Source organism: Mizuhopecten yessoensis, unplaced genomic scaffold (assembly GCF_002113885.1).
Source record: "Mizuhopecten yessoensis strain PY_sf001 unplaced genomic scaffold, ASM211388v2 scaffold10727, whole genome shotgun sequence".
Taxonomy (NCBI): domain Eukaryota; kingdom Metazoa; phylum Mollusca; class Bivalvia; order Pectinida; family Pectinidae; genus Mizuhopecten; species Mizuhopecten yessoensis.
Genome location: NW_018408691.1, coordinates 43,966 through 65,460, shown reverse-complemented (window position 1 = coordinate 65,460; position 21,495 = coordinate 43,966). Strand labels below are relative to the sequence as shown.

The 21,495-nt window shown below is 35.6% G+C and overlaps 1 protein-coding gene across 1 annotated transcript; it reads left to right on the top strand.

Annotated features, from left to right (window-relative positions):
- Positions 1 to 17,381: 17,381 nt before the first annotated feature.
- LOC110462022 (uncharacterized protein PFD1115c-like) lies at positions 17,382 to 19,853 on the top strand. The gene is made up of 2 exons (XM_021515796.1): positions 17,382 to 19,058; positions 19,326 to 19,853. The coding sequence occupies exons 1-2, from the start codon at positions 17,382 to 17,384 to the stop codon at positions 19,851 to 19,853; spliced, it is 2,205 nt and encodes a 734-aa protein (XP_021371471.1).
- Positions 19,854 to 21,495: the final 1,642 nt, after the last annotated feature.

Here is a 21,495-nt window from a genome sequence, read left to right as displayed (position 1 = left end):
GCCTTCGGCCCTCGATTTGATATTGGAGTCTCGGGTTGATACTGGGTTTTATATAGAAAAAGGCATATATTATTCTCTATAAACCTGTCTCTCTTTTTTTTTTCTTGTATCACAATCTCAACAAAAGATATAACATGTCAGAAAATGGAAATATTTTTTGTATTAATAATCAGATATAAATACAATCGTTTAAGTTACCAAAGAGTTGGATGAGCTATCTTTCAATTCATTTTGTAGTGCTGAAATTAATAAGAAGCAAAAGCTTATTCGGTGACAATGTTATTTTNTTATTTAAAAAAAAAAAAAAAAAAAAATAAATAAGGGGAAATGAAAGCATGGATGATTAAGAATGTTAGATTAAAATCCTTCTCCTTATAAGATATATTAAAACACTCAATACAATAGTTCAGTATTTCGTATGTGTTTTATACGTATACTTATATGATGAGATTTTCGGATGTTGCAGAGGAACTGTTTTGTAAGATAGATGTGAGTTTAAAGAGGTTGAAAATTCAGACGCAGCTAAATAAAAGGGGCAGCGAACATAGCATATGCGTATTTGTCCTGATAGTAAAATTAATTCAAATAATGTTTGTTTGCTTGCCATATCGTTACGAATATATTTAACATTATTTTACCTCAAGCTTACAACCCATTTCCTGCCCTGTCGATTATGATTATTGATCATAGTTTACACAGATTTATATAGATTTATTTTGGCAGTGCAGTATTTAATTTGTATAATTATTTAATTATCGTGTATTCATGCCTAAGTCCGACTTGTTAAGGCAAACAGATCTTGTGTGTATAGAAATATGTCTCGTCTTCAATTATGCGACAACTTGCCTATTGTCCCATAGTCTCCTTCTACTTAGCTGTGCGAGTTCAAATATTCAATATCTTGCGACAGAAATAAATGAAATATTATCAGCATAATTTGAAACCAGGGGCCTTTGTTAAGCATGGATATCCTTGACTATTTGTTTCAAAAATTGAAACCTTCCTTCAATGTTGTTAAGCAGTTAATGACATGAACTAGTATGATAAGTATAATCTACTTGTGACAAACTACTGCTTTATTATTAGGGGTTTTGCAATGGATTAATGATTCCTATAGCGGAATATGTTTGTTCTTTGTTCGTGTTGTCAAACTAACACTAATATACCAGAAATGCAAGTGGATTCCCTAAATCTAATGTAATACACAATTGCAGTATTGTTTTGTGTGAAATTATATTGTTATGTTTGCATAACGAAATTGTACAGAGATACTCGTACATTATAATGATGTTGGATCGTACATCCGTCGTTTGAACGACTGTAAGCAAGCACGTTTAGGCTAGCATCTTTGTGTTCGACGACTTGGTGTCTTAATTTCTTATTGGCAGCTGCAAATCACCAAAAACAATTGAACACTGAAAAAGTAAAAAATCAAATATATCGAACTGGCTTTATCATCACAGTGTATTCGTACATGTTGTATCAATAAAAAAGAGATAGGGATCGGATTTGAGATGGAATGACTTATCGAAAAGAGTCCCTGTTGAGATCAAATAACTCAACGAAAAGAGTCCCTGTTGAGATCAATTGACTTATCGAAAAAGAATCCCCGTTGAGATCAATTGACTTATCGAAAAGAGTCTTTGTTGAGATCAATTGACTTATCGAAAAAGAATCCCCGATGACATCAATTGACTTATCGAAAAGAGTCTTTGTTGAGATCAATTGACTTATCGAAAAAGAATCCCTGATGAGATCAATTGACTTATCGAAAAAAGTCCCTGTTGAGATCAATTGACTTATTGAAAAAGAATCCCTGATGAGATCAATTGACTTATCGAAAAGAGTCCCTGTCGAGATCAAATGACTTATGGAAAAGAGTCCGTTTGTCAGCGTCTGTTAACAAATTCACATTTGTTTAATTGTTGTATCTCCTTTCAACAACTGAAACCGTTGAGGTTTAAAACAAATCATCCGTAACACACAAAAGCAGATGACATATGTAATAACGATATAGTTGTAGATGCAGGCGAAATGTGAAGATTCCTACTGTGATCAAGTGATCGTATTAAAGAATTAATTTTGTATAGTGACAGTGAATTATTGATCAATATGTTCACTGACTTATTAATGAGGCACGTTAACATAGTGGTAGAACGCCAAACTCGTGACCGAAGGGTTGCGGGTTCGAATCACGGCACTGTGTTGTATCTATGAACAAGATACTTCACTCCGATTGTTCCAGTAGTGTAGCTGTGAGCGCCTCAATGGAGGGATTTGAAAAAGATATTGGCTGGTGGCTGTTTGCAAAGTCCCAATAACCACGGATACTAATTTGTGAACTGCTTTGAGACGACATAGGTTATGTTAAAGCGGTATATAACAACCTCGAATTTTTATTGTTAATTAGTTCACCATAGCATAAGTGATCCTAGTACCACCGTCGAAAACTGTAACAAACATTAGAATCTGTTTTCCCGGCATGGCATTAGCTTTGATACATCCTTTCTGATGAGAATACCATACATTGCGAGACTTTTGCAACTCGCATTTATATTTTTTGAAAACTGCAAATGGAAAAGTCCAAATATCGTTGGTTAGTGAGGTATCAACTACCGCCACAGATAGCGAGGCACTATCGGCTGGTGGCTCTCGTAACCCGTATATGTATTTTTTTCTAAAGTAACTGACTGTGTTAGTGTGTGCGAAAAAGATAAAACAGATGATGAAAAGAAAATATAACTAAAAGCAGTGTTCTTAGTGTAAAGTTAAGTCTGACAAGACCGGAATTCAAACCGTAGACTTCAAATTGTTATAGTGTCGCTCTAACCGACTAAACTACACGAACAACGGAAGATATCTCCAAAGCAAGATTACTGTATACAATAAAAACAGAGTGCGATCGGGCACAGATCCCTTTAGCATCTTTAAAAACTTAATAACTCAAAACCTTTCCATTATTTAGTAATCGTGTTAACAAATCAATGCTTCAAAAAGTTCCACCTACACCATAGTATCCCTTGTTGGTGAGCTAGAGACTTATCACTGGGGTCTACCTTGTACGTGGATATTAGTTTTCTGGGCTACTTATGGCCCAGAGACAATAGTCATTGATCTAAAATTCTGTCGGAGTTTTGCTTGTAATCGAATCAGTGATATAACTATGCATTTGTGGGAGAATATTGTGATGCCCGATTGCAAGTTTGATACAATTGTTGTTCAATGTTCTTGAAAATGTACTCAAAGTTAATTAGTGCTCATGTAATTAACAAAAATGTGAATGTTGACATGCTAAAAATAGCACCCACGCCAATTTACAGCGTGTGTAACATAGCTCGTAGATTCCACTACACTGTTTGTGTATAAATATGATCCGTTGGGAAAACATGAACATATATATGTATTAACATGTAGTCCCTGTATAAAGTTGTTTGTGATATACTCATTGGGCGTTTGCAACTGATTCGTATTGATAGATGGATAGTGCATTGGAGTAGATTTGGGCTGATTGTGTAAAACATGCATATATTACATGAAGTCCATGTATTAAGTTGTTTGTGATATACTCATTGAGCTTTCGTGACTGATTCGTAATGATTGCTTTGGGCCGATTGTGTAAAAAAGTTGTTTGTGATATCTTCATTGAGCGTTGGCGACTGATTTGTATAGATATAGTCATATACCCAGATAACTACATGACCTTGGGCTCTTGTTCGTATATGTCACTGTATATTTTCTTCAACTTTATAACCTGTCTTCAGGGAATTATTCTCATCCGTGATAGGTGTAACAATGAAATACTGAAACAGGATAATTAATTACAATTAAGGACGAAAAGGTGTGTAACCAGTTACCAAACTAGAAAATGTATCTGAGACGTGACGTCATATTTCCTTTAGGAAAATATCTTTACGAATACTAAATGAAACCATACAAAAAATAGATTGTATTTAGAGTTTAGATTTGTATTGACGTAGTGATTATACTGAATTATTCTCAGACCATATGTCGTTTGTATATTCATGTGATATATTCAAAGTTATGTTAGTGGAAAGTATATAACATTCACATATATTTGATAAACAATCTAACCTATTCCCCTTTCAGATCTATAAAATGATCTTTGGTATATAAATGTTTTACGATTACAATGAAAACTAGAATTGATAGAAATGTTTTCTTGAATTAGAAATGAACAAGCTGCAAGAATCGTTCAGGTACTTGCGTCATGTTTTAAATCGTTGAAGGCTATACTTTCAAGATTCCAGGAAGTATAAGGATTTTGGATTTTCAAGTAGTTGTCCCCTAATCCTAATCCTATTATTGAGGGGAATTTTCTTATGTTTCAAACTTAAGTTTATCAAATAAATGGTGTCTTATTGTTTTTAATGAGATATTAGATTATCAACCATAACTTCTGTGGTTTTTGTATGGTCTCTCTTCCTTACTAGGATGTAGAAAGATAGCTGCTCTGTGGGGAGGCTGATACGATGAACGATAACAAGGACATCAAGGGAGACCACTCGGTTCCTCGTATATGATTTAAAAGGTACGATAGTTATTTGTTGATTTTTTTTATCAATAAGCCCGGCTTATGATATTATTAGAATTGACAAACAAATAAATAAACGACACGGGGGAATTATACTATTAATATTGTGGGGAATTAATCTGTTTATTGCCTTGGCATGTGTCTACCTATAAATACTCACAACTTCATATGTGCAGCAGTCAAGTGAAAAGCAACCCAGTAAAAACATGGTAAGTTGTTTATAAAGCAGATATATACCTAGGTATATAGGTAGTATGTACTATTGAATGGTAGTCGATCAGTTACATTTCGTATTTTTGAAGTAATAGAACCGTATTTGAAACAAAAATAATATCAGAACATCAGTGTGATACGTCATGAAATACATTTCGTTCAGATATTAATGAAATATTGCAGTTAAAAAGTACACGTTTATTAGGAATGGGTGACATCAAAAGGTTTGCGTTTTGACGAATTATCATACCCTATAAATTTGAACTAGTCCTTGTGCCATGAAAAGTGTTGGTCTACCGTATCTAGCAATATATTAGCTTGGTATTCTTGCAAATGAACTGGAATATATGAATGTTTTGGGAGAAATATAAGAAAAAGAGCAGGTTTTACTGGAACAGTCGTCGGAGTAGTATATAGAGTGAGACAGTTCATTCCGTATTGTAGTATGAGTACATGTATATCATTTTTTACTTCCATATATTACTCTGTTATAACATTTTGAAAATGTTTTCTTTGGGGTCAGAGTTCAACAAAAAAGGGGCTAGGAATATTTTTGGAGGGAAATAAAAGAAAATGAGCATTTTTTTTACAGGGACAGTCGTCGGAGTAGTATATAGAGCGAGACAGTTCATTCCGTTTTGTAGTACGAGTACATGTATATAATTTTTTACTTCCATTTATTACTCTATTATAACATTTTAATATTTTATTACACAATAGTCAGCTTAACAAATATATTACCTTTCATTCCGTTGTTATACATCAATGACTAAATATACGGAATAGGTGTTAATAATGGGGTTAAATATGCCGATTAATGACGGAATAATGGTATAGTTGTGTACATGACCATCAGTAAGGAGACTGCTGATTTATGCCGTGATAGGGGGGCGAAATTAACAGTTTGCAATGAATAATCAATAATATGAAATAGACGTTTCATTCCGTTTTAGTGACGTTACCTAAATAACTGTTGAAATTGATGGTTACTTTTACGACGATTGGAAGAAGCATATAGCCGATACAATGTACGATCATAAAAGTGTCAAGTCATATTGCTGCACCTATAAATACTTTAAATATAATAAAAAGAAAGAAACAATCACAAATACATGTACATATACTACTCCTACGACTGTCCCACTGAAAAAATAAAGAACAAATCAATTTTTGTTTTCCCCTCAAAAAATCACTAAATACATGTAGTTATAGGATACATTACGGAATGAACGGTCTCGCTCTTTATACTACTCTGACGACTATCCAATTAAAAAACTGTCAATTTCTAAATGTTTCCCCCAACATATATTCCTAGTCCTTTTTTCCTGGTCACTGTCCCCAAAGAAAACCCTTTCAAAATGTTATAATAGGGGAATGGTAAAGTAAAGAAACTTATAGTTATACTACAATACGGAATGGTCATGAACGGTCTCGCTCTATATACTACTCCGACGACTGTCACAGCAAAACAGTTATCATTTGTATATAATTTCTGCCATAGATAATCCTAAACCGTTTTTGCTGATCAATGTGCTGAAAGAAACGCCTTTATAGTTTTACAACAGATCTAGAGCTACATGAAAGTTATTTTATACATATATGGTGTTGTTGAAGAGTACGGAATGAACGGTCGTCCCTGTGTATATGTATACACTACTCCGACGACTGTCCCATAAACAAAAATAACATCAACTGCATCGATATTAATTGAATAAAGAACACTGCGTAATAATAATTGTATAATTACACGTAAATGTCGTCTTTCTATTTGGTTAATACACTAACGGTAAAATAACAGCATTTCATACAAGACAATCGGGGTTGTTTCCCTTGAAATGAACAGTTTAATTCGTTAGGAAATCCCAAGGTGTTCCGAAAGAAGAAAATGATAATGATAAGATATAGCCATTACCACATAGATTTATAATTTGTAATCAGCAATATGTTAAATTTATTTCGGAATGAGATCCAAACCTTTGGTATGAATACGTTTTTTTTAACACAAACTGTTATTGAAAGCTAATTTAACGAGCTTTCGAAAACGTCTGTTTCCATTGTCAAGCGAAGAGTCCAAATGGCAGGTGTCTCAATTTTAAACCGAACGAATCAAGGCACCTGTCAGTTGCACTCTTTCCGGTTTAGAGTCGAAATACCGGTCATTTTCATTCTTTCTTTGACAAAGGAAAACGACGTTTTCTACAGCTGACGAAATAAGTTTTCAATTACCAATCGTGTTCACAACAAACTTAAGATTCAAGATGAAACTTAAATTTTACATGGTTGCCTTGCAGCATATTTTGATAGGAAAGGCGTTTGCGATTCTACTGCCATTTTTTGTAATGGCCACAGTGCTGGGAGCACCAACTGCCATTTCCAATGGTCCTTCAACTGTACTAACTGATCAAAGATACTCAAATCATCACATGGAACGTCCCGGTATGAAAAATGCCACGTCAACTATACAATATAAAAGCAGATACTTAAATCACAAAGGGAGATCACCTACCATGATTGGAGAATCCACGGCGTCAACATTTACAAAAGGACAGTCCGACAATCAAGCACGTTCTGTGATGACTAGAACATCAACGTGTTATTCTCAGACTGTTGCAGAAAGATCCATTTGTCCGTGGCGTAATGACGTCATGACAGAGATACCAGAACGCTCACCTTCTATATTTTATGAAGCACGCTGTCTTAGTAATACTCCGAAAGACATGGTTGATAGCTATATCCGGTGTGTTCCGGTAATAGTCTACTTTAACATGAAATATAGTAACAGTAGTAATGTTGTGAACACAGTACAGGAACCGCATGCTGTTGGCTGCACACCCGCATTTTCTTGCAAATGAAAAAGACAAAAGGGCCATTTTCTCGTTGAAACAGATCAATTCATTTTAAACATATTTATTTAAAGACATTTTGTTGTGCTTATGTAACTTTCGTATTTTCTAGCCATTCTGTCAAGAGACATTTCCCCTATATATGTTTCAGTCAAAATATTTGTTAGCACAGTAAAATATGGTAATAAAAGAGACATACGACAAAAAGCTACTTTGCTTCTGATTGTGTTTCACTTTTCGCACTTTTCGCACGACTGTTTACGAACAATATATGAACTTGAAATAAATCCATATGCAAATGCAATTATAAACATGCTTTATGTATTCACTTATTTTACAATGATATATAAAACATGTTTTGATGATAAAAGAGTTCAATTAAGGGAAAATATATCGTTATATGCTGAAATATCAGAGAAACGTTTACAAAACGCTCGTAGTGTTCCCAGTTGTGACCAGAGTTATCTGACTTAATGTCTTCTCCTTATCTTTTTTTCTTAAATCGTGAGAATGATGGAGCTCCTGGTTGACAATATGTCTGCTGGATAAAATGGCAAGATATCTCCAACGGACTATATGCATTCCTATAGAAACAAACTGTGCCTCATTTCTGGTCGACTTGCTTTTGTTTTCTTATGAAGCTGTGTTTATTAAAGAAGCTTATCAGGACCGGAAACAAACACCCGTGCCATTTCCTTAAAATTCGATTTCGGATATGTAGCCGATGTGCTATTTTTGTAACAAAAAATCCTCAACATGAAATCAAGGACACCACAGATTCTTCGGCATCAACAACTTTCCTCGATCATTCTTAAAATATGACCAACAAGAACACGTTATTATTAGATAAGCATGTCGATTTCGGTTTTGCTATCATGAACTGTTCCTTTCTTCATAGCTACAGCTCCACTTCATTAACCTAAGGTGTATAATCATGTCACACTTGATTAGGTATTAAAGAGCTGCTGCGTCTATTATGATTTGCGTGATAAATATCGACTGTTAGCAGGCAAACGTTCAACACATAGTTCCTAGAGATTCTAATTGATAGAGAATATGGGCATGTTTTATAGTAGCCATCATGATATTACAGAAATAAATTGTATTTCCCTGTATGATGTGAAGGCCATTGATTTTAGATTATGTTTACTAGTGTGCCATGCATTGTTTCGTTGTTACATTGTATTACCCTGTGCTTTGCTTTGAGGACGTGACATTACTTGGTTTAGAGGTGGATTTACATGGCGGATGTCGTCAATGAAGAAGCTGTATAAGGTTCAGAATCACGTGGTATTATTCCCCTTGTTCCTTTTCAATGATTTCAATGTAAATCCGTCCTTTGTTCATATTCATATTCTAACCTAGTTTTTATACAACTTTAATTTAGAATTACGATTTTGTTGACTCTCATATATTATAAGATTCTTTCATGCCTAAGGGGGGCAGGAAATGGAAATTCCATCCGAGGGTTTTTCAAATTTGGTAAAAATCGAGGCTTTACAACACTTTCTTACCCTGGGCAGCTCTATCTTACACACACAGAAATAAGAGAATATATGATCTTTATCCACATAGGTGCGAAGGTTCACCTGTGATAGAACAAGTGAACTGTCTGCAGGATGATTGTTCTTCAGGAAATTATCTGAAAAAACACTTGTAATGGTCTTAACTCTGGGCTTAAAGGGACAATTTAGTGAAGTAAGTTTTTTATAATCTTGTCACAAAATTCTTCACGATTATAGTTTGATACTTCCTATGAACAATTCATGTCGAAAACGTGACAAGAGACAATGTTCACTTGGCGTTTTTAATCAAGAATGGAGAAATCCTTAACTGTACAGCCTTACGTTTTAGCGGCAGCTGTCAGTGGATTTCTAGCTAACAAAAATATCTTCTCAGCCGATGAGAGAAGGTAACTTTTCTTTTATTCGCCTACCCTCTCTGAATACAAGTACATGCATCTATACATAAATCCTCTTCCAACAGCATCTAAAACGTTGTTATAAATGAGTGATCTATTTTACGTTTAAACCTATTGGTATCGAACTTTCTGCGGTTTGAAATTCTCCCTGTGGCACCCTCTCAGTGCATGCATGCTCTTATTGAACCTGTTCGTTCTTATTCAAATCCAAATGTGAACAGAAATATCTGAGTAAAGGTATATATTATAATACTTATAATTCTTACTCGCGATGTACAGTTGAACCTCGTTATCTCGAAGTCGACGGGATCGTTGGGAAACTTCAAGTTATCCGAGTATTCGAGTTAAGCGAGTTCCTGTGTTTGGCATAAAGCTTGGTAAAGTGTTTGGTCCAATATGAGGCTAGTATATATGTCATTGATTTCTCTGACAATCAATGTATTTAAACAGTCGATAAATGACAAAAAGATTACTATATAAAATAAAAATTAACAACATATTCATTATCATATTCATTAATTAAATAATGTTACAATAAACACACACGCTGTCTCCGACCTCGTACTATGCTGATAGAAATTTCAATGCGGAAATGAAAGTGCGCAAGTCTTTACACAAATCACTGTATTGGAGCGTACACGTTGGATTGCTCAGTTGATCTCGTCATTCCGAAATGGGAATGAGTTAATCAGGAAACATATCCACATTTATAGACCCCAATGACACTTGACATCTCCTCAACACGACGTACTCAACAATAATTATCGCATTGTTCCAAAATCTCTCAATTAATTAACAGTGCCATACAAGCTCCTGTAAAAACATAAACCGACGAACCAGTCCTAGGTTGTGATTTTTACTGTGGAGCTTATTTACGCTTTACCACACACTGTGACCCATTTTCCGGTTAGAATGTGTCGGCAGAAGTGCCTTTCAAATTGTTTACGGGCTCGCAGTGAGTACTAATTGTTGTTAATCAACATTGATGAAGTTTGTTTCTTTATTTGTACATAGCGTTTTTACAGTCAAACACATTTTAATGCCATAAGTGTGACTAATATTTTTAAATCGAAGTAATTATGACCGAGCGTAAGCTGCTCAATTAGAACGATGTTTACCGTAGCACTGCGTCTAATATGTATCAAATAATTAAAGAATATATGATAGACTTGTGAATCTTAAGAAACTTCGAAGTAGGAGATATTTTTATGTAGGATTTACGTTGTTGGGACCGATGTTTCACTTCGGGATATCCGAGTTTTTCGAGTTTTCAGAGTTCGAATTATCAGAGTTTTTATTACTAAGATTAAGAAGAGTTTTGGCCGGGACCGATGAAATACTTCGAGTTAAACGGGGTCTTCGAGTTATACGAGTTCGAGATGACGAGGTTCGACTGTATTGTGTAAATTCAAGACTGTGTAATGTGTGAACTCAGACTCATATAACTGGCATGTGTTGTCGGTCGACAGCGTAGTGCTGTACATGTTTACTTCTCACTGAAAGGCCCGGGTATTGCGCTATTTCGGTCGTAGATATTTTTATCACCAGCTTTCACCAAAGATGAAACTGGCCACACTTTACGTTGGCTCTAGGGCATGTCATTATCAACTACGTAAACTTTTGTTAGAAGACATATTTTTTCAGTATCGACTTGTTTTTTAGGTAATCAAAAAAACATACTTTACTAGATTGTCCCTTTAACCTTTTACACAGAGCAAGTCCTAAGGAAAATAATTCAGTATGTCATATAGTAGTTACTAACCAAGTTGCCTTCTGTCTCCTTACACATGAAAATCTAAAGAATAACTGGGTTTTTTTCATTTCATTTCACAACAAAATTATTGAATATTGCATCTTATATAAATACAAAAGGATTTGGGCAACAGACGTAATGCCTATACAAGCCCTCTCCTATGGTATGGACAATGTATTTTATAAATACATTTATTGTAAAATAATTTAAAAGTTTTCTACGTCTAGGACAGAAGTCATCGACCAGAGCCCCCACGCAGTGACTCGTTTATTTAAGTTACTTTAGTTATATATGCGTTATAGGAGTTTTTTTCCCCTACCCCACAGAGGTTGATTGTGATACAGATCAGTAAAGCATTTCTGTTACCTTGATTAATATAAAAAAAAATGGCGTGGCTCGGGCAGACCACCATAGGCTTAGAAGGATATTAACTTTAAGAGGAATTCCACTGTCATAGAATTGGAGTTTCAACTAGAGAATAAATCGACTTGAGAGTGCCGATGGATTGCATAATGAAGAACGAAGGATGCAAGATATAAGAGGAGATTTTTAGTTGGCAAGTTGATTCTGGGTCACCACGTGGAGCTTAAAGCCATTATCATTCAAACCCCGATGTACTGATTCTGTCTCCTAGTCAGTCTCTGCCCCCTCCGTGAATCCACAGATGGTCAGCATGGTACATGGTAGACATAGGTAACGGCCTCGTCCCTATATTTTGCACTGACCACCAACGGTCCCACTGGCAGGGGGCAGCAACTGACCGAACAACAGCATATACAAAATAAATCTAACTTATTATTATTAGGTTAAAAAAAGAATAACTGAGAAACATTATAACGGTTACCGTTCATAAACATTACAACATTACAATAATAATTACAATAATTCATCAGACCCTTTCCCTTCCTGCTCTGTTGAAAATGTACAATCAAAGTCGACACCTTGCTAAAAACATCTTGTATAAGTTGAAAAGCGAATAATCTAATAAATTAAAAAAAAAAAATCGCAAGAGTCGCAAAAGAATAAATATAAATCGTGTAATGGTCTGATAAATATGTCTCCATGTGTAAGGTGACAGTCTCGTACACCTTCCTTAGACACCAAAACTACGCTAACATAGACTATATATATGTACTACTCTCTTAGTAAAGATAAATGCTACAGATGTAATAACCTATCTCCCTTTCCCGTATTCTAGAGTTGCCCCCCATCATTGCACTTCAATGAAACACACTGACAGACTACGGATATAGAACGATTCACAGGTGTTAGACCTGTCAGCAGTTTAACAGACAACCTTACTTTATGATATCCTTATGGCAACATGTTATAACCCGTCCACGTTGTCCATACACCCTTAGGTATAACGCTTACATAACTTGGGCAACTCCGAGAAGGAACCTTTTTAGTGACACCCTGTGAACTGTTTGTTTGTATATTATTAAAATCATATGTAATACACATATCAGTGATATTTGCATCCTTAAAAATATTCTGGTTGTACTTTGTACATGTTCCGGAAATTCCGTACCGCTGCCGTTTTCTATAGTTCAATCTCTTTTGTTTGAAGGCGACGGATACATATTCGTTCTCATACAAGATACAAAATACCAGAAACTTTATTTAATGTCGCAAACAGGTAAACAAGGAACATTAGCTCTTGAGAGCTATTATTGCGATAAACATATGTAAAATAACAATAAAATAATATATTACAAGTAAAGGGATATAATCACATATATTAATAAAAAGCAGTAATAATTACCACAGAAAAACAAAGTATCCATATCCCAGGTTTCTAAGTGATTGGTATTCTCCCACCTACGAAGGCCCCCGGAATATGACCCTTTTCAAACAATAAATTTATAAAAATAGTGTTAATATAAGAAAAGCATTAAATGTGATCACAGATTAGTAGTATTCAAAATACGCATAAACAGAATGCGATACGCATAAACAGAATGACGATACGCATATACAGAATGACGATACGCATAAACAGAAAGCGGATACTCATAAACAGAATGCGGATACACATATACAGAATACGGATACGCATATACAGAATGACGATACGCATAAACAGAATGACGATACGCATATACAGAATGCGGATACTCATATACAGAATACGGATACGCATATACAGAATAAGGATACACATAAACAGAATGACGATACGCATATACAGAATGACGATACACATATACAGAATAAGGATACGCATATACAGAATGACGATACGCATAAACAGAATGACGATACGCATAAACAGAATGCGGATACTCATATACAGAATACGGATACGCATATACAGAATGCGGATACTCATATACAGAATGCGGATACTCATATACATAATACGGATACGCATATACAGAATAAGGATACGCATAAACAGAATGACGATACGCATATACAGAATGACGATACGCATATACAGAATGCGGATACTCATATACAGAATACGGATACGCATATACAGAATAAGGATACACATAAACAGAATGACGATACGCATATACAGAATGACGATACGCATATACAGAATGCGGATACGCATATACAGAATGCGGATACTCATATACTGAATACGGATACGCATATACAGAATAAGGATACACATATACAGAATAAGGATACGCATATACAGAATGACGATACGCATAAACAGAATGACGATACGCATAAACAGAATGCGGATACTCATATACAGAATACGGATACGCATATACAGAATGCGGATACTCATATACAGAATGCGGATACGCATATACAGAATGCGGATACGCATATACAGAATGCGGATACTCATATACTGAATACGGATACGCATATACAGAATGACGATACACATATACAGAATAAGGATACGCATATACAGAATGACGATACGCATAAACAGAATGACGATACGCATAAACAGAATGCGGATACTCATATACAGAATACGGATACGCATATACAGAATGCGGATACGCATATACAGAATGCGGATACTCATATACAGAATACGGATACGCATATACAGAATAAGGATACACATAAACAGAATGAGGATACGCATATACAGAATGACGATACACATATACAGAATAAGGATACGCATATACAGAATGACGATACGCATAAACAGAATGACGATACGCATAAACAGAATGCGGATACTCATATACAGAATACGGATACGCATATACAGAATGCGGATACTCATATACAGAATGCGGATACTCATATACATAATACGGATACGCATATACAGAATAAGGATACGCATAAACAGAATGACGATACGCATATACAGAATGACGATACGCATATACAGAATGCGGATACTCATATACAGAATACGGATACGCATATACAGAATAAGGATACACATAAACAGAATGACGATACGCATATACAGAATGACGATACGCATATACAGAATGCGGATACGCATATACAGAATGCGGATACTCATATACTGAATACGGATACGCATATACAGAATAAGGATACACATATACAGAATGAGGATACGCATATACAGAATGACGATACGCATAAACAGAATGACGATACGCATATACAGAATGCGGATACTCATATACAGAATACGGATACGCATATACAGAATAAGGATACACATATACAGAATGAGGATACGCATATACAGAATGACGATACGCATAAACAGAATGACGATACGCATAAACAGAATGACGATAAGCATAAACAGAATGCGGATACTCATATATAGAATGAGGATACATATACAGAATACGGATACGCATATACAGAATGACGATACGCATAAACAGAATGACGATACGCATAAACAGAATGACGATAAGCATAAACAGAATGCGGATACTCATATATAGAATGAGGATACTCATACAGAATACGGATACGCATATACAGAATGACGATACGCATAAACAGAATGACGATACGCATAAACAGAATGACGATACGCATAAACAGAATGCGGATACTCATATACAGAATACGGATACGCATATACAGAATGCGGATACGCATATACAGAATGCGGATACTCATATACAGAATACGGATACGCATATACAGAATAAGGATACACATAAACAGAATGACGATACGCATATACAGAATGACGATACGCATATACAGAATGCGGATACGCATATACAGAATGCGGATACTCATATACTGAATACGGATACGCATATACAGAATAAGGATACACATATACAGAATAAGGATACGCATATACAGAATGACGATACGCATAAACAGAATGACGATACGCATAAACAGAATGCGGATACTCATATACAGAATACGGATACGCATATACAGAATGCGGATACTCATATACAGAATGCGGATACTCATATACATAATACGGATACGCATATACAGAATAAGGATACGCATAAACAGAATGACGATACGCATATACAGAATAACGATACGCATATACAGAATGCGGATACTCATATACAGAATACGGATACGCATATATAGAATGACGATACGCATAAACAGAATGACGATACGCATAAACAGAATGCGGATACTCATATACAGAATACGGATACGCATATACAGAATACGGATACGCATATACAGAATAAGGATACGCATAAACAGAATGACGATACGCATATACAGAATAAGGATACGCATATACAGAATGCGGATACTCATATACAGAATACGGATACGCATGTACAGAATGCGGATACTCATAAACAGAATACGGATACGCATATACAGAATGATGTTATGCATAAACAGAATAAAAATACGCATATACAGAGTGATGCTACGCATATACAAAATGATGACACGCATATACAGAATGCGAATACTCATATGCAGAATGCGATCCGCATAAACAGGATAAGGATACGCATATACAGAATGAGGATATGCATATACAGAATGCAGTAATCATATAGAGAATGATGATACGCATATACAGAATGAGGATATGCATATACAGAATGCAGATACTCATATACAGATTGATGATACACATATACAGAATGCGGACAGTATGCAGATACGCAAATACAAAATAAGGATACGCATATACAGAATGCGGATACGCATATACAGAATGCGGATATGCATATACAGAATGCAGATACTCATATAGAGAATGATGATACGCATATACAGAATGCGGATATGCATATAGGGAATAAGGATACACATATACTGAATTTGGATACGCATATACAGAAGGTCAAATGTCCAACAAGACATCGAAGTGGATTAAAAACGGTTGTGTCTCTTTGTACAAACGGAAGAGAATGGGCTACGCTTTATAACACCTGAGAGGATACGCATATACATAATTCGGATACGCATATACAGAATGCGGATACGCATATACAGAATGCAGGTACCCATATAAAGAATACGGACACTCATATACAGAATACGAAAACGCATATACAGAATGCAGATACGCATAAACAGAATGAGGATACGCATATACAGAATGCGAAAACGCATATACAGAATGTGGATACGCATATACGGAATGAGGATACGCATATACAGAATGAATATGCACATAAATAGAATGCGGATACGCATATACAGAATGAATATGCACATATACAGAATGCGGATACGCATATACGGAATGCGGATACGAATATACAGAATGAGGAAACGCATATACAGAATGAATATGCACATAAACAGAATGTGGATACGCATATACAGAATGAGGATTCGCATATACGGAATGAGGAAACGCATGTACGGAATGAGGATACGCATATACAGACTGAGGATACGCATATACAGAATGAGGATACGCATATACAGAATGCAGATACGCATAAACAGAATGAGGATACGCATATACAGAATGCGAAAACGCATATACAGAATGTGGATACGCATATACGGAATGAGGATACGCATATACAGAATGAATATGCACATAAACAGAATGAGGTTACGCATATACAGAATGCGGATACGCATATACGGAATGAATATTCACATATACAGAATGCGGGTACGCATATACGGAATGCGGATACGAATATACAGAATGAGGAAACGCATATACAGAATGAATATGCATATAAACAGAATGCGGATATGCATATACAGAATGCGGATACGCATATACGGAATGAGGAAACGCATATACGGAATGAGGATACGCATATACAGAATGCGGATACGCATATACAGAATGCGGATACGCATATACGGAATGAGGATACGCATATACGGAATGAGGATATGCATATACAGAATGAGGATACGCATATACAGAATGAATATGCACATAAACAGAATGCGGAAACGCATATACAGAATGAATATGCACATATACAGAATGCGGATACGCATATACGGAATACGGATACGCATATACGGAATGATGATACGCATATACGGAATGAGGAAATACATATACGGAATGAGGATACGCATATACAGAATGAGGATACGCATATACAGAATGCGAAAACGCATATACAGAATGTGGATACGCATATACGGAATGAGGATACGCATATACAGAATGAATATGCACATAAACAGAATGAGGTTACGCATATACAGAATGCGGATACGCATATACAGAATGAATATTCACATATACAGAATGCGGGTACGCATATACGGAATGCGGATACGAATATACAGAATGAGGAAACGCATATACAGAATGAATATGCATATAAACAGAATGCGGATATGCATATACAGAATGCGGATACGCATATACGGAATGAGGAAACGCATATACGGAATGAGGATACGCATATACAGAATGCGGATACGCATATACAGAATGCGGATACGCATATACGGAATGAGGATACGCATATACGGAATGAGGATATGCATATACAGAATGAGGATACGCATATACAGAATGAATATGCACATAAACAGAATGCGGAAACGCATATACAGAATGAATATGCACATATACAGAATGCGGATACGCATATACGGAATACGGATACGCATATACGGAATGATGATACGCATATACGGAATGAGGAAATACATATACGGAATGAGGATACGCATATACAGAATGAGGATACGCATATACAGAATGCGAAAACGCATATACAGAATGTGGATACGCATATACGGAATGAGGATACGCATATACAGAATGAATATGCACATAAACAGAATGAGGTTACGCATATACAGAATGCGGATACGCATATACAGAATGAATATTCACATATACAGAATGCGGGTACGCATATACGGAATGCGGATACGAATATACAGAATGAGGAAACGCATATACAGAATGAATATGCATATAAACAGAATGCGGATATGCATATACAGAATGCGGATACGCATATACGGAATGAGGAAACGCATATACGGAATGAGGATACGCATATACAGAATGCGGATACGCATATACAGAATGCGGATACGCATATACGGAATGAGGATACGCATATACGGAATGAGGATATGCATATACAGAATGAGGATACGCATATACAGAATGAATATGCACATAAACAGAATGCGGAAACGCATATACAGAATGAATATGCACATATACAGAATGCGGATACGCATATACGGAATACGGATACGCATATACGGAATGATGATACGCATATACGGAATGAGGAAATACATATACGGAATGAGGATACGCATATACAGAATGAGGATACGCATATACAGAATGCGAAAACGCATATACAGAATGTGGATACGCATATACGGAATGAGGATACGCATATACAGAATGAATATGCACATAAACAGAATGAGGTTACGCATATACAGAATGCGGATACGCATATACAGAATGAATATTCACATATACAGAATGCGGGTACGCATATACGGAATGCGGATACGAATATACAGAATGAGGAAACGCATATACAGAATGAATATGCATATAAACAGAATGCGGATATGCATATACAGAATGCGGATACGCATATACGGAATGAGGAAACGCATATACGGAATGAGGATACGCATATACAGAATGCGGATACGCATATACAGAATGCGGATACGCATATACAGAATGAGGATACGCATATACGGAATGAGGATATGCATATACAGAATGATGTTATGCATATACAAAATGAGGAAACGCATATACAGAATGAATATGCACATAAACAGAATGCGGATACGCATATACAGAATGCGGATACGCATATACGGAATGAGGATACGCATATACGGAATGAGGATATGCATATACGGAATGAGGATACGCATATACAGAATGCGGATATGCATATACGGAATGAGGATACGCATATACAGAATGCGGATACGCATATACGGAATGAGGATACGCATATACAGAATGAATATGCACATAAACAGAATGCGGAAACGCATATACAGAATGAATATGCACATATACAGAATGCGGATACGCATATACGAAATGCGGATACGCATATACGGAATGAGGATACGCATATACGGAATGAGGAAGCGCATATACAGAATGTGGTTACGCTTATACAGATTGATGATACGCATTTACAGAATGCCGACAGAATGCGAATACGCAAATGCAGAATAAGGATATGAATGTACAGAATGCGGATGTGCATATACAGAATGAGGATATGCATAAACAGAATACAGATACTCATATAGAGAATGATGATACACATATACTGAATGAGGATACGCATATACAGAAAGTCAAATGTCCAACAAGATATCGAAATGGATTTAAAACGGTTGTTTCTCTGTGTACAAACGGAAGGGAATGGGCTACGCTTTAAAAACACATGAGAGTTGCGTTTATTGTTACAAATGTGGCCAGAACATTTATGAAGGGTACGTACCCTGAGCAATACCAATAAAATGCGGACGTGTGAACGTGTATAATTAATAGATATATCTTGTTTTAGGAATTCAAATCACGTGTTTCTTGTATAAGCTGCCTTTTGTGAAACGTAAGTTATTTTTACTATCATCCTACAGGATTTGTAGAAATAAACTTGATACAAACCTATATATAACAGGACAGCCGTCGAATTTGATCTTAACTTTTGCTGACACACCATATACTGTACACTAGTTTTAGTTCACTAGAATATGACTGTGACCTGGTTTTCAAGAAAAGATTAATATCTAAATTTAAACACGGTACGTTTAAACGGGGGAATATGAATGTCTTATTTAAATATCCGTATACAAAGCCTCCTTCATTCCCATATCTTCATAATGGAAATGAGTGTGTTTCCATTTAGAAACCAAATATATTTATTAGATATTTTAATTGCATCGGTAAATTTTCTTCACAGTATACATTATTTATATTGAACTATCATGTATGGTTTCCCTCTAACCGTAAACACCCTAAAAGGAAAGAAAACTGCACAAAAACTCCAGTGACTTTTTATACCGATTCTATTCTATGTTTAAGTTGGAAAGGGAGAATTCCACCAATATAGTCATTCGCATGACAAAGATAACTAGTCTTAATTAAAATAAACCCTAAAACGGATGTAATTATTTGGGGAAATCAAATATCAATTAGACATACTGTCAAATGTCCAGCGTCTGATCATACAACAGATATGAAAGTATATTTAACAATATAATATCGACGTCATTGTATATATTCCTATAGTATCTCATGTTTTTTAAATAATTCTAAAATTGCACGGAATAACCTCCCACCTGTAGCATTGAGTTCGTACATGCACAGACAAGCTGATTTGTCGGCGTCACTATACAGCAAGAGTCCCTTTGTGGATCTTATTTGTATAGTATCTGTAATTGGAAGACCAGAGTTTATCTCAATTGTCCTTGTGGAGCTTTAAATACACACTTGTTTAAAGCTCCTATAGTCAATATTCCAACTAGTTCTTTCAGCCTAGTTTTCGCGTTCTTGTGAAACGTGTTATGTAACAGAAGGTTGATAATTTTAACAATTAAGTTTAACACGCAATATCCATGTACACTGAATGTTAACCAGTTTTCGAAACACTGTATTTTGAAAATATTTTCTTCGATTCGAAGAAAGTATAAAACAGTGTGTCGTTGTAATTTGTTATTTTTTCCCCATTCAAATAGCCATAGACATATACCATGTCTTTGATAATTTGCTCTCTCGATTAGATCAGTAACCCTACCGGCTACCCGTTATCAGAACAGTTCCCGTGTTAGATGTAACAGGTGTCGGATTGAGTTTATTAAACTTCCTGGTTGAAAACGA